At 36.6% G+C, this 24,672-nt stretch overlaps 1 protein-coding gene across 1 annotated transcript; it reads right to left on the reverse strand.

The window, feature by feature from the left end:
- Positions 1-4,181: 4,181 nt before the first annotated feature.
- Positions 4,182-23,076, reverse strand: GET4 (guided entry of tail-anchored proteins factor 4). Its single transcript, XM_044657435.1, has 9 exons — positions 22,628-23,076; positions 14,606-14,684; positions 14,017-14,098; positions 12,879-13,028; positions 8,799-8,937; positions 6,402-6,542; positions 6,239-6,314; positions 5,889-5,961; positions 4,182-5,541 (listed from the first exon to the last, which is right to left on the reverse strand). The coding sequence occupies exons 1-9, from the start codon at positions 22,792-22,794 to the stop codon at positions 5,453-5,455; spliced, it is 996 nt and encodes a 331-aa protein (XP_044513370.1). The 5' UTR covers positions 22,795-23,076; the 3' UTR covers positions 4,182-5,452.
- Between the last annotated feature and the right edge of the window lie 1,596 nt (positions 23,077-24,672).

Raw genomic sequence — 24,672 nt, forward strand, 5'->3', positions numbered from 1 at the left:
GTGCCAATGTAATAGAAATGACAATACTACCAGAGTTAATTTACGCTTTTATTGCTATACCAAACAAATTACCAATAGGATACTTCATTGAACTTAACAAAACAAAATTCATTTGGAAAAACAAAAAAGATCTAGAACATGGTCGAAAACACTCCCAGTGCAGCTTGAACTAGATTACAATATAAATAGGAATCAAATAATGACGAGGCTATTTTTACCAAACTTGATAAAATAAGATTCATTTGGAAAAACAAAGGTAGTATTATATCAAGGAAAATGATGAAAAGAAACAAAAGATGAAGGAATAGCACTTCTAGACCTAAAACTATATTGTAAAGCAGCAGTCATCAAAACCATCTGGTATTGGTTGTGAAGATGGGATTAACTCTCCCCAGCCTATTTAGATTTTAGCCACTAGGAATGTATATACCCCCACTTAATCCTTAAGTGGTGGGGAAGGGGGAGGTCTATAGACCCATGTTTGCTAGTGAGTGACAAATCAACAGACCAGGCATTCTGACTTTGAGGAATAATTTCGGCGACCACTCTTATAAATTTAGTCCAACCCTTTAATTTTTAACCTTTACATGATTAAAGAATAGAAAGAATGAAACAGGCTAGACAAAAGAGAATCAGAAATAATGGATCAATAATCCAGTATCTGATAAAAATGGAAAAACAAATTATCTAGGGAAAATATCCTTATTTGATTAAAAAAAAACTGCTAGGAAAACTGAAAAAGTCTGGCAGAAATAAGCTTAGACCATCCAACTATAATCCACAATACATTCTTAAATGGATATGGGACTTTAACATTAAAGATACCATAAAAAAATTAGGAAACACACTATATCTCTCACAGCTATACGGTAGATATATTCTTAATCGAAAAAGGGATAGAGGCAATTACAAAGGATAAAGTTGACAGTTTTGATTACTTGACATGAAAAGCTTCTGAGAAAAGTAATGCATAAGAAGGAAAGTGGGGAAATGGGGAAAATTTTTTTCATATGAAGTTTCTGATAATAGTTTGGTATCCAAAATAAACAATTAGTAAATTTAAGATTAATAGCCATTCCCCAATACATAAATGATCAAAGGATATGAACACCTCAAAAGAATGATCCAAACCACTAATGATAAATGCAGATCATAACAGCCCTTAGGTTTCACCTCACCACAGAAATTGGCAAAAACAACAAAAAAAAGGCAAGTCAATGTCAAAGGAATCATAGAAAGAAATAACATACTAATACATTTTTAGTGGAGCTATGTAATAGTATGATCATTTTGGAAAGCAATTTGGAATTCCACAAATAAAATGACTAAAATGTCTATATCCTTTGAACCAAAGGCTCCATTACTGGGCTTACACACACTTCAAGGAAGCCACAGATAAGAATAAAGTCCCCATATACTCCAAAATATTTATAACAGCACTTTTTGTGAAAGTGAAAAATCTTAAAAGTAGATGCCCACAGATTGGGGAATAGCTAAACAAACTATGAAACGTGAATATAAGAGATTACTTATTGCCATAAGAAATTATGTATATGATAACTACTTAGAAACAGGAAAAAATCTACATTAACTGATAAAGTAAAATAAGCAGAGCTAAGAAAACAATATACATAGCAACTAAGTATATTTTAAGAACACGAAAAGAAACGAAAAGGGAATGTAACAAAATGGTAAAAAAATCAAACATTACCTGAATGAAGAGGTCACCTCCAACCTATCCCCTTTCTTTGTGGAAGTGGTAGGTTCATGGGTGTATTGCACTTATTTTCATACTTTTTCAACATATTGATCAGTTGCATTATTTTTTCCTTTTGAAAGAATATTATTTGCTACATAGGATGGTTCTTGGGGAAGAGGGAAAGAAACTGGAGGAAATTATAGCGATGTTAAAAAACCAAATGACATCAATAAAAACTTGGTTTAAAAAAATGGCTTGTTAGAACTGATGCAGTGATTTAACCAGAACCAAGATTTACACAATGTCTGCTATAAAGGAAATCAAGAGACCAAGACAACAGAATTCAGATGAATATAGTGACCAGATATGATTTTAGAAGACTGATGATGAAACATCACTTGAGAAGTGGTTGAATAGAAGTGTGGAATGACACACATATGATGTCACAGATGACTTGAGGTGTGTTTTACTTATTTTTGTTACAAATGGGATTTCTATGTAGAGCAGGGATCGGCAACCTTTTTGGCTGTGAGAGCCATAAACGCCACATTTTTTAAAATGTAATTTCGTGAGAGCCATACAGTGCTCACAGTGCGCTCCTGTAACAGCACCTGAAAAAAAATTGACTTTATGGCTCCTGCAGAGAGAGCCATATCTGGCCCTCAAAAGAGTCAGATATGGCTCGAGAGCCATACGTTGCCAACCCCTGATGTAGAGGGATGGGTACACAGTGACACAGTTCTTTTAAAAACAAAGCATTAAGAAAAGTTTTAAAAATATCAACAAAAAAAGTGCTAGTAAGAGTAGGCTAGAAAACAAGGGCAGAAAATGACATAAAGATGGAGCCAAATGATTAATTTCAAATTCTGATTTATTAATTATTACATCTTTCTGGATCTGGAGCTGTGAAGTAGAATTCTGACTGTAAGAATGCTCAGGATTTTTCCCACAACAGCTGCAAATGATCTATTTGGGGACATGAAAAACATTTTAAAAAGAAAAAAAATCTGTACAGAAGTGGAATTAATGGCAAGAAACAAAATGCTAACATTACACTTAGTACAATCACTCCACAGAGTCCAACAGGATGATGTCACATCTCTAACTTGCACACACTTTATAGGCTGGAAAGGTTTTATTGACAGGCCTGTTACTGCACATGCTTAAATACACTACAGTAATGATACAAGGTACATGATTGCCTGATTGTAACATGGCCAGTCTGCAGTCACTATTATCTTACGAAAGGGTTTGATCTTTAAAAATTTTTCTGGTGAAAGTCAAGTGAAACAACAAAGCAAAAAAAAAAAAATCATCAAAACCTTGAATTCTTTGAAGAACCTGATGGGAACCGTAATCACAGTGCAATGAGGAAATGTGGGGATACTTTGTAGATACTAGTAATGAGCACAAGTTTAAGAGAGTGGCTGGGAGATTCTCTTAGTAGTTGGATGGAATAATTTTAACTTTTACAGCAAGTATACAGAACAACACTACATTTCTCAAAAGATTTTTACTAAGTGGAAGTACTTACACTACTGTCTTAACTGTCTTGACATTTCATCACACCAAAGTTTAATTATACTTATCTAGATGATTTCTAAATGTAGATGTTCTATCCTAGGAATGGGGAAACAAAAAAAAATTCTTTAATTAAGTATCTTTGACAGATAGATATGCCAATATGGTATATTAAAAAGAACCCTGGATTTGGAATCAGAAAATCTGGATTCAAATCTAGACTTCACCATCTCCATGATATCTTGGAACAAATTGCTTTTTTGAACAAATCCTCAGTCTCAACTGTAAAATGAGTGGGTTGAGAGGCAGTTAGGTAGCTCAGTGGATAGATTCAGGTCTGAAGATGGGAAGTTCAAGGTGTAAATCTGGCCTCAAACACTTCCTAGTTGAGTGACTCTAGACAAGTCACTTAATTCCAATTGCCTAACCCATGCCACTTTCTGCCTTGGAACCGATACTCAGTATTGATTCTAAGAAAGAAGGTAATAATTTAAAAAAGAAAAGAAAAAGTGTGGGTTGGATGAAATGGCCTCTAAAATCCATTCCTCAAAATCCTAGAATCCTATTATTAATATACTTATATTCCGTGATATATATGTATGTTGGTATATATATATGTGTATGTACACATACATATACATATATATGTGAATTGATGTTTTCTGTGGACCATCAGTGCTCAATAAAGAAAAATGCCCCACCATCTAACCTACATTGAGAACAGTCCTTATCTGTGTTACAGACATAGGGTATATTTATAGCTTATTGAAATAAGCTAGCCCAGACTTTGGAGAAGGCTGGCAACTAAAGAGCAGCATGTGGCTAGCTGCTGCTCCTACCCATCGGAAATTTGATGGAAAATAGTATTCAGTGTTTTCATGTTGGGAGAGAAAAAGGTTTAAAATGAGAACCACCCCACCCCCTCCCATTTAGCTACTTCAAAAAGCAACAGTGCTTCAAGTCCCAGTATAAAGTATTTATTTAAACTCAACAGTTAACACAAAACCTTCCTTTAAATTCCATTTGTTTTTACAGTAAATAAAATTGTATTTCCCTCCTCCCCATGCATGATCACTGTGTATTAATCTACGTCTTTTAACTGTGAAAAAATAAAGTGTTTCCCCCCCCAACCCCCCCATTTGCAATTATATTGGTAATATCTGGCATACTGCATCATTAGGTGATAAAATGTAGACTTACTAATTCCTGGTCTGCAGTTATTCCTGTAATTCCATGTCTTTTTTTCTCTAAAATGTTAAGTTAAAGGAATCAATCACCCAATAAAAATAAATATTGCATTAAGACAGAAATGAAAAGTTCTGCAGTATCCCTTTTCTTTAAATGACTTTTCAAAAGTGGTTGTACTTAAGAGAAAAAGGCAGGGGTTGCTGGCTTGCTTTATTAGACACAACTGTCACCTTACACACATACACAACTAACACTGTCCAAGTCCATCAAAGGCCGCAAAATCCCATGGATGAAAGAGAAAGCTCCAAAATATGAGAATTTGTTATGTATAAAACCAGTAAGATGGACCTTCAGTATATTCAGCCTCTTATCTACATCCTACAAAGATTCATTCAAATTAAAGCAAAACTCAAAACACACACATTTGAAAGGTTAAAAAAGTCAGTTTTGATGGGCACAAGTTACATTGTGATTTAAGATAGCCACGCCTTTTGTTTTCCAAAAATTTGTTGCACTCCGAAAGGTACTTAAGCTTGATGTATCTAGCTAATGAATCATACTCTTTCTTTTGGCATGCCTTGAAACACATTTGGCACCAGGCTCAGAGAAAAAGGTAGAAACTACCCTGCCTTTCAAGACATTCCTCTGTTACAGCAAAGGTTAAATGTGTTCTTTTTTTCCCATAAGAAACTGAAACAAAATGATTTTGAAAGGGCAAAGTAACAGTAATGCCTGTGCTTTATTTTGTATTAATCTGAAAAGGAATACTGCATTCGAAACCATAAATGACTATATAACTCAATCAAAAGTCAATGGTCAGCATACTGAAAGGCTGCTAACGATCACTCCAATCAGTTCTTCTGGCTACCCTTTTTACATAAATAATATAGACCAAACATTATAAACATCTCAGCAACCTTCTTTTAACAGAATGGAGAGCCCTCCTAGTTGTGAAAAACAAAATTTCAGGGCTCATATATTCTGAAACTGTCTTTTTGAGTTATCAAGTTGTCTGATTCATGCAGTTCCTAGTGAAAAAGGTTTTCAATCAAGTTCAATAGGACTGCTGTCTTCTTGACCATCTTCTGCTTCCTCGTCCTCCCCTGATCCCATAAGACTGTTCAAAAGGTTCCCTAAAATGAAATGAGAAATAAATGTTGCAATAGGACATGACCATCTCAAAGTGCATATTTTAAGTTTCCAAATTTGTCATTTTCAACTAAGAACCTACCAAAAATGTTTGTAGGACTGTTTAGTCACTCCTGGTAAAGCCAATTGTAATGAGAGGGTACATTATGAGCCACTGCTGCCTAGACAGCCTCAAAGGCCCCTAAACTCTTCCTAGTAATGAGTGATGGTTTTTGTTCACATGAGGTACTACAGCAAGCTAAAAGAAATTACAACTCCTTAACACAATTTCTGTTATCACCAGAGATAAATAGTAATATTTGCAAATAAATTGCTCTCTCAAGTTTTTTACCTAATAAGCCTCCATAGGATGACGTCTGCTTGGGTGGCACTCCAAAAAAGAGCTGTCCTATTCTATCAAGATACTGAAAAACAGAAAAGAGATGCTATTGTCATTTACAAATAATGAAAAAGGAAGCTTGATGTAGCTCATATCCATCCATCATCATTTTCCTGATTCAATTTCTTATGACCAATTTTTAACAGACACTAAATCTTGGTTAAATTTGTGTCTTCTTCAAGAAGGGTAACTTCATCCCACTCTATTAATGGGAAAAGTAGGTTTGCAAAGTCCTTTTCATCTTAAATTGTATATATTATTTAATAATCCAGTGTTCAAATAAAACACAGTTGGCTACTAACCTCATTGTACATAGGATCTCTCTTGAGTGAAGGCTGATACTGCTCACATAATACTGTAAATACGGTTAGCTTGCCTCTGAGTAAAAAACAAACAGAAAAGAATGAAGAAACCTTACATCATAAGCCAAAATGCTACAGTTAATAAATACACAATAAAATTTACCCTTCAACAGCCAGCAGCAGAAACCAGATAAAATTGAGCAAGGGCTGTACAAATGGAGGTCCCTTCTGTATTGAAGGATGCTTCTGTGTATATGTTGTGAATACCACTGACGCACTGCTTTTATTTTTTAAACAGAGAAACCTGAGGGGAAAAAATTAAGAAAATGATATATTTGGGGAATACAATGAAAAGTATGATTTTGTATTTTAAAATTTCATGGAAACAATCAAAGTATACTGTTTTGCAAAAGGAATTCATTTCTTTGTTTTTGATTAATTTTTATGAGCATTTTTTATCTCTAGCAAAGGGAATTAATAAGTACTGGCCCAAAATGGATAAAACATTCCTCAATCTGAACTACTCCAAAGAAGTTAGATGCACTCCCTCTTATATCATCTTTCTGTACACAGTGACAAAAAGATTTATCTCTCTTAGTAAAAATCAAAAGTACTATGTGGCTATATACTTGTATAGTATATAAGGGTAATGTCAATACAATACAGGCAACTTCATACACATCATAACATATAAAATCATAGTAGAGTTCCTTGGGTCAGGAAATAAGGGGTGTAAATAGCATCTGTTTAGTAGTCGAATATCCCATGAACTTATTTATTTTCCATGCTGCAGTTCTACAAATGGACTTCATTAAAATTTTTTACCTCAAGAATTCTACAATAATAATCTCAGAACATATTTGGGGTACAAAAATCAGTTGTCTATGTTTAATAAATTCATTAAAAGTATTAAGTTCAATACTAGGGGAAACTTTAGACCAATAAAAAAATGGAAAACCCTATATTTTAAACTTGAATACTAATTAAATTTCAAGCCACTGTTGCATATTTCATATTTTCTAGTATGCTGCAAGATGCTGGAAGAAAAGAATATATCTTAGATGATCAACAAATGCCTTTATCAATGAATTAACTATCAGTGAAAACTAAGTAGGATAAAGCATAGCAAGTATGAATTGGTATATTGAGTGCTGGACTTAAAACTTCCAAAAAGAAAATTCTATTTTAAGTCAGTCTTTGTCTCCTCTGTCTTTTAGGGGAATTTCCACTCCTGCGAACTCACTCTCACACTTTTAAAATGTAGGATTTAGATTAATATCCAACATTCCAAGAATTATATTTTGTGAAGTTTATTAATAATCACTTGAAGTAGAAGGAATAAAAAAGGAAACAGAAGTAAAAAAAAACCCTAATTATTTAACAAAATTAAGACCACGTGACTAAGTTCTCCTTGCCTGTTTAAAAAGCCCACTCCACCAAAATTGCGACAGGAAGAGAAGAGAGCGAGAGGAAGGGCTACACCAAATTTATATACTCCCTATGTCAGCATGTAACATGAGGAGAGGGGGGTGCTGGGAATTGTAGTTTTTTAGGGCAACAGATTCTAATTACACAAAAAATATTAATAAAAGCCAATGCTAAACAGAATTTTTAAATTGTTATTTTACAAGCAGAAATGCTTGGTAAGAAAGTCAAATTTTAGTTTCACTGTGTAGTTCTTATTCAGAGGAGATAAAACTTTAAGGACATTTCTCATAACTAATCAAATGTTCAGAGACAAATTGGCTTAGGGGAGAAAGATAATGGTTTTTAAAAAATATATACTTTGGAAATGAAACTGATCTTCTAATGTGTATCTTTGAAAGTAATTCTAAGGGCAGCAAGGTGGCTCAGTAGATAGTCAGATCTGGAGATGGAAGTCCTGGACTCGAATCTGACCTCAGAAACTTCTAGCTGTGTGACCCTGGGCAAGTCACTTAACCCCAATTGCCTAGCCCTTACCGTTTGTTGTCTTCTGCCTTAGAAGCTATACTTGGTATCAATTCTAAGACAGAAAGTAAGGTTAAAAAAAAAAAAGTAATTCTAGTGCTGTTCAACTAAAATAAAGAGTGACTTACAAGTTCAAATAACCTATCACAAAAATTAAGACTTGCAAAAAGTCTTGATCTCTAGAGGTAATTAGCAAGGAATGTTTCCCAAAAAGTCTCAAACCTATACTCTGCCATCTTAAGATTTCCATTAAGGGCATAAACATTTAAAAAAAAAAACCACTTTAATTTCCATTTTAGAATCAGTACTAAGTATCAGTGCCAAGGCAGAAGAGTGGTAAGGGCTAAGCAACTGGTTTAAGTGACTTGCCCAGGATTACACAGCTAGGAAATACTGAAGTAAGGCTTACACCCATCCCAGGGCCTCCTGTCTCCAGACCTGACTATCTACTGAGCCATCTAGCTAGACTCAGGCATGAATACTCTTAATTTCAAATTATTTTTTAGTAAATGATTAGCCGCAAACTATAGTTTTTTTTTAATGGAATTAAATCAATCAAAAAATTTTTCAAAGTAAATATTCTTGAAATGAACAAAATAGGAACACCTACTGTAAGACTGCCTGTGCTACAAACATGTCCACCTCACTTCGATATCCTCGAGAGGCAGAATATTCTACTAACATATTCGCACATCCTTCTCCATCTGTGGAGTGCAGGAAATGATACCGAGACTCACAATAATTCTGTTCTAGAAGGGAGGAAAAGATAAATATTTAGTAATGTTTGATGGTCAATTTTTATAAGCAAACAAATTTTGTCAAATATCTTCTGCTGAAATAATTAATTTAAATTAAGATCTTGTATCTGAAATGAGGGGGAATAGGTTGGTTATTAATAAAAGTCTTTTGGTTAAAGTAATGAAAACAAAACAGCCCAAAGGAATACAAAGCATTCCCACCTAGGTAAATAAGTTATTTGAAGTTCACAGGCCTGCTGAATTACTGTGCCTTACAGTCTCAGGAAAGACTGAGGATCATCATATTATTTAACTGAAAAACAAATAAGGCTGGTCCTTTCTTAAACTAAGTAAGAAAGGATGTGAAAAATTTCACTAAGAAATAATGTGAGAGAGCAGCTGGGTAGTTCAGTGGATTGCGAGCCAGGCCTAGAGATAGGAGGTCCTAGGTTCAAATCTGGCCTCAGACTGTGTGACCCTGGGCAAGTCACTTGACCCCCATTACCTAGCCCTTACCACTCTTCTGCCTTGGAGCCCATACACAGTATTGACTCCAAGATGGAAGGTAAGGGTTTTTTTTTTTTTAAAAAAAAAAGAAAGAAAGAAAGAGAGAGAGAGAGAGAGAGAGAGAAAGTGAGATCTTACTCTAATTATTTGCTAAATACTTTTCCCTTTTAAAAACAATCTTTGATTTGTATATTTTGATTAAAAATTCTGATAAAGTCCCAAATCCTAGCAAGTGAAAATAGATGAGCAGATCCATTCATTAGGTTCCTATTAACATTTTTTTAATCAACTCTAATTCAATATTTACTATTGACTTTCAAAAATTCAAAATGGCAAGAACCTGATTGTTAAGGTACTATTGCTATCTAATGGTTATTTGTTTCTTTTTAACTAATACTCACCCTAACTATCTCTCAGTTCTTGAAATTCTACCAATTTTCAAGGTCTAGCTCAAATGCCTCTTCTATAAAACTTATCTCCACCCTATCTGCAACCCCCTACCAGACGTGAAAATAATGCTTCACATTTTTTCTCATTCTCAATACCTACATGCTTCTGTTTTCATCATATTCTAATTTGCACTACAGTCTTATTTCTCCTACTATACTATACAAATTTATGAGGACGAGCACCCTGTCCTGTTGGTCCTTGTCTCTCTCTTGATGCCTAATAATATCTTGCCAAATAGAAGTAAACATGGAGTAAATGTAGAAAGCATGCACTAGTTACTAATGATAAGTTATAACCAAAAAATATTGAATGTAATACTTATTCCATTTCCAACAGTGACTCAAACTTCAGTCAATATTTTTTCATGCTAATATTTATAATCAAGGCACCAAGTCTTACTCTAGCTAAACAAAGAGATTTTCTTCACAAACGAACAAGCTGAAATTCTAATTCATGAATTTGCTGCCAGTTCTATAAAGACAATGCAAGGTAAAATAGAACTGTTTTTAAAGAGGCAGGATGGTATAGTGGGTAGAGTTAGATTCAAAGGCAGGAAGACCCTTCTGCTTCTGATGCAAGCTGTATGCCAACCCACAGACCTATTTAACCTCTAGACTACTCTCTACCAGGTTCAGGAGGAAAAGCAGGTAGTAACCAACACTGGTTGGAGGAGCTTCTTCTTCCAAGAGTTTCACTGACTCAAAGCAAACATAGAACCTGTCCCTGCCCATTTCATAACAGTTGACATTTTTATACAGTTGCTTTGAGATACACAAAGGGGTCTACAGAGATTAGATCTAATTTGACCAAAAAAAAAATGTTCAAAAAATGAAATAACTTGCCCAAGGTTACAAAGCAAGGACTAGAACCTCAATGACCACGCCCCAAACATGTACACCCTTGTTTTCTGACCCAGGGCACAGTACAATGAAATAGTGAACAGACCACAATTTAAAAAAAAAAAAAATCTTTTTCACAGAAATGTAATACCAAATTATAAAAAAAAAAAAAAATTCCCCTAAAAAGAGCAGGTGGGGGTGAGAAACACTTAAGACTGTGCTCAGAGGTAATTATCTTCATTAGTGAACCTCTCCTTAACAAAATGCAGAAAAGGTTTGTATATAATTATCATAAAGGAGTGATGGAACACCTCTCTGCATGTGGAGACGACCTGGCTGATGCACAGACTATTTTATATAAAGAATGTAGAGTTAAAGAAGAAAGAAGAAAAGCAGGTGGAGGACAGCGGAACAAGAGAACCTGGATGCAAATTCCATTTTTCTGCTTACTATCTACCTTGGTGCAGTTTTGGTCAAGTCATCTAACTTTAGGTCTCAGCTTATTCAACTGTAAAATGAGGGAGGAATTAGATCAGATGTCCTGTCAGGTCTTTTCTAGTTCTAGATCTATGACCCAATAAGCACTGATAACTAAATTGTACTAAAAAAGAGGTAGGACAGGGGGCAGCTGGGTAGCTCAGTGGACTGAGAGCCAGGCCTAGAGACGGGAGGTCCTAGGTTCAAATCCGGCCTCAGACACTTCCCAGTTGTGTGACCCTGGTTAAGTCACTTGACCCCCATTGCCTACCCTTACCACTCTTCCACCTATAAGTCAATACACAGAAGTTAAGGGTTTAAAATTAAAAAAAAAAAAAAAAAAAAAGAGGTCAGGACAAAAAGGCTAGATTAAAAAAAGGTTCTTAATCACCCAATTAAAATGTTTGTTTATTAAGGAAATGCTATTTCATTGCTTTCTCTTTTCTTCCAGTTTCATTACTTTCAAGAGTAGTAGTAGAGGGGGGCAGGTTGGTGGCTCAGTAGTTAGAAAGCCAGGACTGGAGGCAGGACACCCTGGGTGCAAATCTGGCCTCATACTCATTATAACGGTGTGACCCTGCGCAAGTCAATTGAACTCATTGCCTAGTCCTTACCACTCTTCTACCCTGGAACCAATACTTAGTATCTATCCTTAGACAGAATGTAAGAGTTTAAAGAAAAAGAAGAGTAACAATTTTTATAGGTTTCTGCTAAAAGAGAAAGAAAAACATTGATAGAGAGGAAAATCTGATGAAAGAAAGACAATGTCCTGAATTTTCTGAAACAATTCAAGAAAAGAAAGGCTACTTTCAATGAAGCTTTTCTAAAAAGAAATCTCCAGAATATGTTTCAATTTTTGCTGCAGAGATTAATCACTTTAAATATGAAAAATGAATGGAAGAGCAAAGGCCTCACAACTCCTCCCCCAAGTTGCAAGACAGCATCTCTCTAGCAGATCCATTTCTGTTCCCATTATAATGAACTTTTATAAAAATGCTTTATAATGATATTTTCATTACTGGTATGATACTTGAGGGTGCAAGAAAAGTTTTTCTCTTAAATACTCTAAACCTGTTTTCATAATTAATTTATATTAAGAAGAGTTTACCACAAAGAAGTAAATTTCAGCATATGTCTCTGAATTCCAAATGACTCACAAAAAGTTTACTGAAAGCCAAGAAATGAAGATAAGTATAGAAGTAGAAAGTATAGAAGCCTGGATTTAGACAAATGCTTCTAGATGATTATTTTAATTATAAAGCGAAAATGAAAATAAAGGTCATATGTTCATACCTCTATCAATACTCTATAATAGGTTATATTTATGCAATTTATCTCTATTATTCATCATTTCATTATTTTACATTTAGATAACATTTAATTTCTCAGGACTTTCACTGATCTAAGCTAAAAGGATCCTCTTTTAAAGGTCATTTAGTCTAACCCTTTCAATTTATTGATAGGGAAACTGAGACCAACAGAGTTGATATGATTCAATTTGGTTACACAGGTAGTAAATAGCAGAGCTGGATCTGAACCGAAATCCTCTGACTCCAAATCTAGTGTCCTACTCTGAGGCAGTCAGGGTTCTCAATTTATACATATGAAATTGTGACCTAACACATGAGATGTTCCATACATACATTCTAATTTTTAATGACTCAAAGGAATGATCCTTACCTTTCCATAGCGTGATAGCCAATAACTGGTGTAGTTTTGGATGACCCAATTTTCCTGATCCCCCACTGGACCATTTCAGGGCTCTGGATACAAATGCCACTCTTTCTGGAGAATTTGGATCCATCAAACTAAATACTTTAGCCAAATTTTCTAAAAGCAACATAAACATAAATGCTTAATCAAAGAAAACACCAATCAAGTGTTCTGTGGATATACTACATCTTAAAAATCAACTCTTTTACTTTAAAAGAAAATTGCAGAGCATTTATAAAAATATATATGTGCCAAATGTACTATTTAAATTCATATTAATTCTGTGAATTGTTAACATCCAATTGACCTCTCCGCTGCAGTGCCAGAAGCCACACTCTCCCTTAGTGAGTAGGAAAAGGAAAAAAAAGATTTCCTGCCTCACTGCTTAGCCCAGATGCGATCAAGTTGGGGGGCAGGGAAGGCTGCAGTGGGGAGGTTGGCCCCTGTGGAAGAATGAAACCTAGAATGGGACAATACTATCAGGGGATTAGGGAGTAAATGTGCCAGAATGGAGTCACAGAAATGCTATAATAGACTCCTCAATTTTATTCTCCATTTTGTCCACAGGCCTCTGGAAGAGTAGTGGAGGCAAGGGGTGGCACGGCCTCTCCATAGTCTTTCCAGCTGGGCAGCTCACAAGAAGGGCTTTACGAACTGCACGCTTACCGAATTAGACAGTCCGCCAAGCAAAGTTTCTTTGACAAAATGGCCGACTCGCGGGCAATGCGCACATCACCTCGCTGACTGGATGGGAAGCCGCTGTCCATCAAAGCGGCGGAGAGGTCAATTACTGTGCAGACATTACATGTTGCTCCTGTGTTGGGGGAGAGGACAGTGCCAAAAATCATGCTCCACCTATAAAACATAGTATGTTTGCTAAGTGTGCCAGTATGCTCAGCACTAACTCAATCAGAGATTATGATTTTCAATTGTGAAAAGTGCTGTGATGCTTCTACAGCAAAATTAATGACACATCACAACTCAAGGCACCAAAAAGGGAGTTAAAAGGCTTAAGGAATCATTACATCAGTGACCAGCTAAAAATAATCTCTAAAATGCATATGTACTTTAAGAACTGTAAAGCTCAACATAGTAAAATTCTCACCCAACAGCTCATCGGTTACTTTCGCATCTGATTTCTCCAAGGACTCTAAAACCAGCATGGAAAGATCGGCAGCACTGTTTTGCTACAAAACATACACAAAACAAACAAGAAGCACTTGGTTAGTCATGAAGCTCTGATTAGTTTCTAGAAACAAAAAAAGGGACGCTTTTGGTTTCCAAAGGCACATGCTAAATAAACAAGCAGCGCCAATCCGTTTTTCAAATGATTCAAAGCCTGTGAGTGGAGAAATGAAGCTGTTCTAGACACACTAATCACTTGCTGCTATACTGTAACTGACCACCATATCAGAGAGCACCTATGATGGTGTTTCTGGCTACAGCAGTGCAACTGTAGCATTCACAAGGGCTGAAGCCAAAGCTGTGAAAGCAGCACAAAATAAGGCAGGCTCCATGTGGCTGTTACTGCAAATGTGGGTTTCTATTCAATATGAACAACCAGGTTACTGCTGTCAAAACGGATTCAGAATGGAACAGAATGCATAGCACAGCCCAGTGTGCTGCCTATTAGTCTTTTTCTTTAGCATTCACATTCCAGCTTTTTCTAGAACAGAAACAGAAAAGTCACTTACTTGACTGTGACTGAAGAACAATAATGCCCCTGAGTACATTAGTTCTCTTGCTTCTATGTGTTTGCCTTGTGACATGTACCTACAATAAAGAAGAAAGAACAACACTGAAACACTCAAGTTATGTCAAATTGCTCCTCCATAGACAAGAGAACTGCATTCCTAATATCACCGACAGTAACAATTTCACTTAGAATTTAAATGTTAAACATATACTAGTTTTTAAAGAAATTATATCATGATAATCTAGTATCAATTTTTAATTATTACATTTACAGCTTTATAACAGGAATGGATATGAAGTCAGAAGATGAAGGTTTAAATCTCATTTATGTTACTTACTACCTACATAATGGCACAGCCTTAGTTTCATCTTTAAATAAGAGGTTAAAGTATAACATGTCTATGGCCCCTTTTACCTCTAACATCCAGAGGTCTTTTTGGAGTTCCATGAGGCCCTAGGTGGCCTTTTCCTCCCCCAGGGGGAAAGTTCTCCCTAACTAATTACTTTTCGATAACCTATAGTATATCCTTCAGGGAATGGAGTGGCCATGGTCTCTCATATTCACTTATAACCAAAAATCTGAAGGGGTTGTCTTGAGTTTCTCACTCACTACCAAATGGCTCTGCTTAGATGAAGGATGTTTGGGGAAGTTAAGGACAATAAGGTACACACACATTCAAATTATCATCTAAAAACAATTACTTCCAGCATCTATCTATACATGACACATTTAAATAAAACAAGATCTCTGCCCTCTCCAGGTTTTACAGTTGGACAGATACCATGAATCTGGATAAACTATAGATGACACAAAGTCAACAGAAGTAAAATATCAAATATGTAAACAGCATCAGCAGTCAGTCACAATACATACATAAAGTATACACTTGAGAAGCAAGTCCAAACCTTGAAAGGGAAACAGGCAAAGAAAATAATCATCTCTATTTTTCAACAGTCCTAGAAAACTGCACAAATCTTCAGCTATTTGAATGATAAGTGACAAAGTTTAACAGGCTAAGGAATGATATTCTAAAGATAGAATGTTGCCTTGGTGCAGAATAATCTAAAGTGATATTTCTGGATGAAAAGAAGATTTAAGTAACTGTACAGGGGAAGAGTATCAGAAGTAAATTAGAACATAAAAGATAAGGAACAATGATTTGCTGAGTTGGGATAAGAAACCAATCCCACTAGGAGAATAGCAGTAGAAATAGCAGAAAGTTAAGTGTACTGCACAAATTCTCCTTTCTACCTAATTTCCATTCAAAGTTCTACCACTCTTGATGACTGTAAAAGAAAAACAGAGAAGGGCTTGAGCCTTCTGTCCTTCAAAATCTTCTCACAAACATTTTAAATCTTATTTTTTTAAGGGACAAAGCCAGATAAGTAATATTGGAGTTAGTGGGTCAAAATAATAACTATTAACTAGTGAGTCAAAATGATAACCATTAACTAAATGGGAATAACTTAGTAAAGGTGATATATCTCATTTCACCAGGACATATGCAGTGTCCATAAATATGAACTGCATTTTACCATGAAAGAATCTCTCTCTACTATTGACTAAAATTCTTTCTTCTTAAAGTTAATAATAAACATACATAGTACTTTAAGTTTTGCAAAGTTATTTCTTTTATTATGTCATTTTAACTCTACAACAACCCTAGGGAGTAGGTGCTCTTTTTCCCATTTTATAGGAAAGCTGGCAGCAGACAGAGGGTAAGTGACGTGCACAGTCATAAAGCTAATAAAGTAATGCATTGGAAGATAGTCCTTATGAATAGTTGTGGTAAAATCTAGAGCTCAATTTCTTCAATTGTGGCCCTCTGTTGGCTGCCCTAGAGCCCAATATATAAATATATCATAGGACACAGACTCAAAATCTCTCTTGCTTAGAACACCATTAGGTATGACTCACATAACTTAGAGAAAGAAGCTTTTTTTTTTTTTTTTTTTTTTTTTGCCATCCTGTGTTTCATTTGTAGCCTCCTTCTGGGACCTGCATAGGTAAGAACTTTGAACATTCCCCACTGGCAGAGTCTTCAAAACCAGAAACACCTCAAAGTCGAGATGAAGCATTACAGTAGGACTTCAATGGAGAAACTCAGTAAATACAGGAAATTAAGTAAAAATAATGAAATGTATCTGAGAAAGCAGGGTTCATAATAATTTGCTTAGGGGTGGCTAGGTGGTCAGTAGATAAGAGCCAGGCCTGGAGACAGGAACTCTTGGGTTCTTAACTGGCCTCAGACACTTTTTCCTAATTATGTGATCCTGGGCAAGTCATTTAATCCCAATTGCTTAATCCCCTTATGACACTTGATAACAATTCTAAGACAGAAGATAGGGGCTTAAAAGAAAAGATTTACCTAGGGAGAAATCTGTTTGACCCTCCCCCCCCCCACCTGCACAATTAAGTCTTTTTTCCCCTCACATTTTGTTTAGTTCTTATTGAGGTTTTTTAAAAATCATTTTTCAATTAATTTAATAACACATAAACTCACATGCTCTTATATTCTCTTAGTTACTGACCTATATAAAAGGGTCAAAATCTTTGACCTAAATATTGCTAAATGGGGGTGGGGGGTGGAGGAGGAGGGGAGAACTACATAATTATTGAGAGAAAAGAAAAAAACATTAAATCAGATAAACATCCAAAATGCCTTTAGTTATTTCAATGCCATGCCTTGGTGATGTAGGAATTTAAGGAAGGAATTCAAGAAATCTGGGTATAGGTCGGTCTACTTTATCCTACCTGGCTCCATTCCATAAAAGAATGATTTGATGCAATCAGAAAGTTTGGTAAATACAGGTTCAAATAAGAAAGGTGCCTATGAAAGCAGGGGGTTATCTTCATATTTAATGGCCTGTTTATAGGACAATACAGTAGTTTTATTTTAAAGCTGATTTCCATCATCAGACCTAACAATTGATTTATTATTTATTACTATAGTAATTTTATTGATATTATCATATTAATATATTATTATATTATATTGTTATTAATATTATGTACATAGTACATAATATGATCATTTAACATTTAAAAATATACCATTATGATGTTATAGATGTTGAGGGATCATTCAGAAAACACTGCTAAATCTTAGAAGACTTAAAAAAACACACTACTATTCAGCACCACTTCTGGGTAATTTTGAGAAAGATTATTTGCATTTTTCAGTGCTGGGACCTGTTTTAACATTTAACCACATATAATGATTAAACTGAAAATGCAAACCACTTTCATACTTTTAGCATCTCAAAAAATTTGATGGATACTCTTTTAAAAACATCACAGGGGAAAATTATATTAAGGAAAAAGTAAAATCTAATCATGTGGGCCAACTTTAGGCTCTAATTCACAAACAAAAAAGAATTAATATGCACAAACAAAAGCATCAAATGTCTTAGAAGTCTGGGATCAAGTACTAATAGATAAACTATAACCGTCTGTCTAAACATGAAGAATTTTTAATTTGAAATATATTCCATATTAGATATGATCTAATTCTGTGCTTCTCAGAACTAGAAGATATCCCTAGAAGTTCTAATATTAAAGATGTTATGGTCAATGTGAATGTTAAATTATTTACAATGAACCAACAAAATATATCTTTTACAGTAAATGACAAATATGAAAAGGATTATAAACAGGAAGGTTCCAATACCCTAAAAACATGAAAACCATCTCTTGAAGTATGGAATCAGTAGACAGTCACTCATTGCGAACATTCCATATTCAGCTGATAGTGACTGAGACCTTGGGACCATAGGTACTTTTAGTTATTTTTCAATTTGAAGAAAATGAGTATAGTAATTGAAATTTGTGGGCTGATTCTTCAGTAGCTTAAGAATGAATCAAGTACTCATCCTAGAATGAAGGTGACACAGTAAAAAGGACACAAATGAAACACAGGACAGCAGAAAGTATAGTTACTTGAATCATACCCAATCCATAGAAAATGCTGCTAGTCTCTGAAATGCTCTCTGATCCCAAATCTGTGAAGTGGTTCTGATCCATTTTTAAAAATTGACATATCCCATTAGCTTGATTTCATTTACACTTCCCTCCCAAATTTATTTCTTCTTTTAAAAAATTAAGCCATGACAATGAACTTCTGGGCCAAGATGGTAAACTGGACATTTTCTCAGATCCTTAATATCTCTCAAAACTCTCCAAAATAGGAATTGTGTGCACAAGATAAAGCAATTTCACCAAACATTCTAAGCTTTATACTCTGAGGAAACCATTGATGAGAAGAAAGTTCCCAAATAATGCCAAAATATTAGTAGCAGACTTTTTGTAATAGTCAAGAATTGGAAACAAAGTAGATGCCCACCAATTGGGAAATAGATAAACAAATTGTGGTACCTGAATGTAATGTTACTATTTTGTAGAATATAAAGAAGCAGCACAGAAAGATCTATACACACTCATGCAGGAAAAAAAAAAAAAAGAGCCAGGAAAACAATATACACAAAGACAACAATTTTACAATGCTGCAAAGAGAACCACCAGAAAAAACCCCCAAACTGCAAAAGTTGATGTTACAAAATTACAAAGAATAACCATTGCTCCAAAAAAGGACCATGAAAAGATACTCACATCTTACCTTGGGAGATCTATTAATATGGTATTAATATGGATGGCATTGACTTTTACAATGTAAATCAATTTTGTTATTTTTTTTGGTCTCATTAAAATATTGTTATATAGGTTAGCTCTCTTGGAGGAGAAAAGGTACTAGAGGGTTTTGATGATGTAAAAAAACACATCAATTAAAAAGTTATTTTTTAAAAAGTTAATTAAAGGGCAGCTAGGTGGTTCAGTGGATTGAGAGCCAAGCCTAGAGACAGGAGGTCTTAGTTTCAAATCTGGCTTCATATACTTCCTAGCTGTATGACCCTGGGCAAGTCAATTAAGCCCTACTGCCTAGTCATTACCACACTCTTCTGCCTTGGAACCAATGCACAGGATTGATTCTAAGATGGAAGGTAAGGGTTTTAAAAAAATAATTAAAATATATATATTTTGAGAATTTTAGTAGGACAATTGAGAACTACCCTGAGAGTCACTGATCTAGGTCCAGAAATTGGAGTACAGCTTCAACGTATTACTCAGTTTTCTTACCTATGTCACCACTACTATAAGGTTTGGAATAAAGACACTATCAAAATGACTGGATAGCTCTTCTGTTCCCCTATACTCTTAAAAGATGGGAGTTATGCACAAGTTTGATGTCTAAACACCTCCTCAGCAATTTTTTTTTTTTAAGATCAGCTTTACTAAATATCAGAACCCCCTACCATTTTGTCAGCTAATATTCAGTTGCAAGTGTTAACTATAAACACAATGCATTAGTTTGTGGTTTCTACCAGGAGACCAATTAAATAAGGTGTTTTAAACTATTGGGAAAAACTATTCTCACGTAAAACTAAAAATAGCTTTATTTTTAAAAGCAAAAAAAAAAAGTTCTGTAGTTGAATGATAAAAACACTAAATGTAGTTTAATTTGTAAGCATTTCAAAGCTACCAACCAAAAACTGTTTAAATATCACAATGGTCTAAAAAGAATTGTCTTCAGTTTAAGATCAAATGGAGAGATTACCTCCTTTTTAATCATAGGGCTGTAGATATCCCTTAGGAATATGCAATTTAGTAGAGAAACTTCTTAGAAAATACGGGGCTGATCACTTTATCTAGACAGTTTTCTTTTTTATTCTCCTTGAATAATTAAGAAGAATTATTCTTACAAAGCTTTCAGTGCCTTGCACATAAACTGGTAGTTTCTGTAATGCCTAGCAGTTCAAATTAAATATCATGTCAGTAGAGGTATTAGTAAAGTTCACTTAATTACTTGTCTTAATAGGAAACAAGTTCGAAATGTTCTAGGAACATAATCTGGGGGTACATTAGACAATATTTATTGCTAAGTAAAAATTAATAAGTAAAACATAATTTAAGTGGAAAAATTAACTCTCAAAATACTACTCAATTTCTACGTTGAAATTTGTTGGGCTAAGCAGCAAAAGATGGACACAAATGATCTTTAAAATTTCTATCCATAGACCTTACTAGTCACAACTTACATGTTTATGTATCTGTATGGATAGAATAGGCCAAATCCTATTAAAATTAAGAACCATCATAAAATACTTCCAAGTTCTAATCAATGCCCACTTAACTTTTAACTCATATTACAAGAAAATTCCAGGACAAACAAGTCCATAACTCCTCTAAATTACAGCAACACTTGAACTGACCCTCTGACAAGGAATTTTAGAGCTTTTATGGAACTTCAGAAATTACCTCCTCTAATCCAATCTCCTATTTGTACAGATGAGGAAGCCTGAGGAACCCAAAGAGCCTATTTTTTAAAGATGAAAAAACCCAGAGAGGTGAAGTGATTTGACCCAAGGGTCATGCAGGGATCATGGTATAGAAGGAAAGAACATTAGACCATGGTAGTAGACCAAGAATACTGTGTCTAGAGTTAAGGTACTAGGACTCTTTTAAAATTTAGTACCTGAACTTTGAGCAAGTCACTGAAGTTCTTTGGAGCTTATTTTAGTTCCTCATCAGTAAAATGAAGGCGTTATTAACCAGATAAATTAAACTAAGATCCTCTGAAGTCAAATCTAAAGCCTTTTCCATTGCACAATATTACCTTTGAAAGAATATTCAAAAACCCAAATTACAAGAAATATATATTCTCCCTAACTGATTTGGCAAATAAAAAAACCTATAAAAGAAAGCAATGGATAATAAAGGTAGGATTTTTAAAAAATCTTCAATCAGATTCTTGGAGGGGTGGGGGAGATAGCATTTTCTTCACTGAAAAGTAATGCCAAGAACAAAAGAACAATGATAATTTCAAATATAGACACTCTTTTCTTTATTTTGGAGATCAAAGAACAAACGATTTCTAATACTAATTTAGTCTTCCCCAACACAGATAGATCCTTTGAGAAAAAAAATCAGGTCTCACAAAGGTGACCTAAACAATGCTTGCCACAGTATTTCACAAATCCTAAATACTGTCAACTAATGCCTTGCGTTAAGGAAATTGGCCAATTAAAATTCTGCAAGGATGATAGCAGGCCTTACTTACTAAACTGCACAAGCTCCTCAAAGATGAAATAGTTCTTTATGCACGACCACCAAGAATAAGGAGAGGGGAAGAATATATGTAAGCAAACTTTCCACCTGGTTTAAATTCAGAAATCCCTATTGAGAAAAAAAAATGTAATCTCTTGGGGGAGTGAATGGCTGGGGGCTCTCTCATCGAGAGTGACAGTGGTCGTTTCTCTCTCTGGGAGGCGGGGTGTCTAGGAGGTGGCTGGCTCCTAAAAACAGTGACTATCCTAGAAAGAGATATGATGTGTCTAACAAAATAAATACCCCCTCTCTCGACATCCTAGAAGCAAAGGGATGTAGCACCTCAAAAGGCTTAGAAGCTCTCGTACCCCTCGACTTCCCTCGGCCCGCGGGGACGCGTGGGGAAGGGGCCAGCGAAAGGAACGGGAAAGGGGCCAGTCCCCAAGATCTGTCCGGGGCCCGGGCCCCGCCCCGGGAAGAGGGAGGGGCCCTCGTGCTACCTGCAGAGGTCAAGGCCGGGAGAGAGGCTGGCGGGGGTGGGGTTGGGGGGTGGACCCATCCGGGGTTTCCAGGCCCCAGCGAGTAGTGCGCGGCTGAGCCAGGGCAGAGGCCAGGGCGCCCTTCCCGATCCGGCCCAGGGAGAGAAGGGGATCCAAGGGCCCCATTCTCCATCCCTGAGCTCCCCATTGGGGATCTTCCCATCCCTGATCACCCTAACCCCGGGCCTCTAACCCCCCCCACGACAGGCATTCGTGCGAGCCAATGAGAGGGCGGGATGGTCTCCAGTCCGCCAATAGAGAAAGAGAGGAGGGCGGTGCCGGGACCAGGTTAGGTTGACGAGGCGGAAAGCTCTGGAAAGCATAGGCCGGCGCCCCGAAGCGGGTGGGCCTCCCTCTGTCCTGCCGTGAGTTCCGACTACCTGAAGAACAGGGTCCGGTACATCTGGTGTGCTTCATAGTATTCTCCCTTCTCGACACTAGCGCGGAGCTTGCCTTCCACCCGCTGGACCCCGCCACGGTTCCGGGCGCTATTCCGGGCGCTTTCCTGCTCAGCCATCGCCGCCGCTGCCGCAGCTGCAGCCGCCATCTGGGGGCCCGCGCAGAGAGCAGGCGCTGAGGCTGCCGCAGCCCGTGGTCACTCTCCAACCTCCCCGGCTTCCGTCCTGGCGGCGGCCCGAGGGCTTCTACGGTGGCTTGCAGGGAACAGTCGTAGGCGCTTCAGCGGGCGTGTCGGCGATGTGCCATTCCACGTGACCTCACGGGAGGGGACGCGGCAGCAGCCGCGAAGGCCGACCGAGAGAGAAGGCCTACTGGGGCGGGCCGCAACCCAACAGAGGAGGAGCTACAACCGCCCCGCCCGGGGACTGAGGACGGAGGCGGCGAGTGACGTCACAATCGCCATGTGTAGGCGGCGCGTGGGGGCTTAAAAGGACGGTGCGCCCACGTTCGGAGAACCTGGCGTCTAGAGTCTGAAAAGCGACCTCGACTCTTAAGACGCATGCGCTCCCCTACCCATGCTTCCCACCTTTAACTGGAATCCTTTGGGCGTTCCTGACGCGTAATTCCGTTTCCCGGTACAGCTCACCTGGAATCTCACCTCGCCCTCTTGTCATATTCAGGGCCCCACCCCTCCCATGCTTCCCACCTTTAACTGGAATCCTTTGGACGTGCCTGACGCGTTATTTCGTTTTTCGGTACTGCTCACCTGGAATCTCTCCTAGCCCTCGTCAGTCAGGGCCCCACTAGCGACCAGACTAGAGTCAAATTGTCTCCGTGAGCGACTTCGGACTGAGTCTACCTTAAAGTTTAGGGCCTAAACTAACGAGCCCCTTCCCGAAGAGGCCTTTCTCCGCTAATCCGAAGTCTATCTTGATCTCTGTTACTTGGAAGCAGCCTCAACTTAACCTTGCTTGCTTCTGCCACTCATCCCCTAAGATTTAAAATTAAACAGCTTTATTTTCCCTACACCTCTAGCACAACTGGGGCTTGATTTCGTTCATCTTTCCTTTAACTAGTAAAACTTGTCTGCTCAGTAGCACCCATTAATCCATTCTTTTCCTTAAAGGCACCAGCTACCTGGGCAATTTAAATTATCATTAAATGAAAGAATGAAGCCCAGAAATATTTTTTTCCATTCCGTCAATATCTACAAACTACTTATGGCATAAATAATGGCTAATGATAAAGACAAATGGTAATGTTATTTACCTAATGATGTGACACTATTAAAAATAAAACTCAAAGTTTTTCCTGATATGGTTTATAATTATTTCCTCATACTTAACTGTTCCTGATATGCTTAATTCCCAGATAAGATTATTCTTCAGTTTGTTCAGTATTTACTACCTAGTTCGAAAATGTCCATGGAAAACATTGCCATACCTGTATGGAAATATGAATCCAAAAAGGTACACAGAAGAACAAGCAGTGAATCCTTTCACAATTTAGGGTTAACCCTGTAGAATAGCATTTGCAGCTAAATTGTACTTTCCACAATACACACCATGCAATAAATCTTAACCAGTTTTATTTGAAATATCATTTCATAGTGTGGTTATAATGGGAAAAAACAATCAAAAGATCCAGGTTCTAATAACTAGGAGTCCACTTTCCTGTTGGGACAAAGTCAGTACCACTGCGCCTGAGTTTCCTCTGAAAAAATGGAGAATAAGATTGCATTTTTCAGCTGTCATAGTGATAGATTCTAATATCCTGGAATGAAAGTAATTTTTTAAAATTACTGAAGTATTATGTTGTATAAAAAAAGCCCCAGTTAATTTATTTATGGCTATACTGTAATACTTATTTGGGACTTCAGCATAAACTAAGCACCTTTGTGACTAGGGATTATCTGTTCCAGGCAGCTTTTCCTTTTCACTTGAGTTAATGAGAAAAATCTGGAAGGGCGAAGGGGAGAAAGATGTGGGAAGAGATTATCCTTCAAGTATAAAATACTTGCTCCATG

This window comes from Gracilinanus agilis, chromosome 1 (genome assembly GCF_016433145.1).
Source record: "Gracilinanus agilis isolate LMUSP501 chromosome 1, AgileGrace, whole genome shotgun sequence".
In the NCBI taxonomy this organism is placed as follows: domain Eukaryota; kingdom Metazoa; phylum Chordata; class Mammalia; order Didelphimorphia; family Didelphidae; genus Gracilinanus; species Gracilinanus agilis.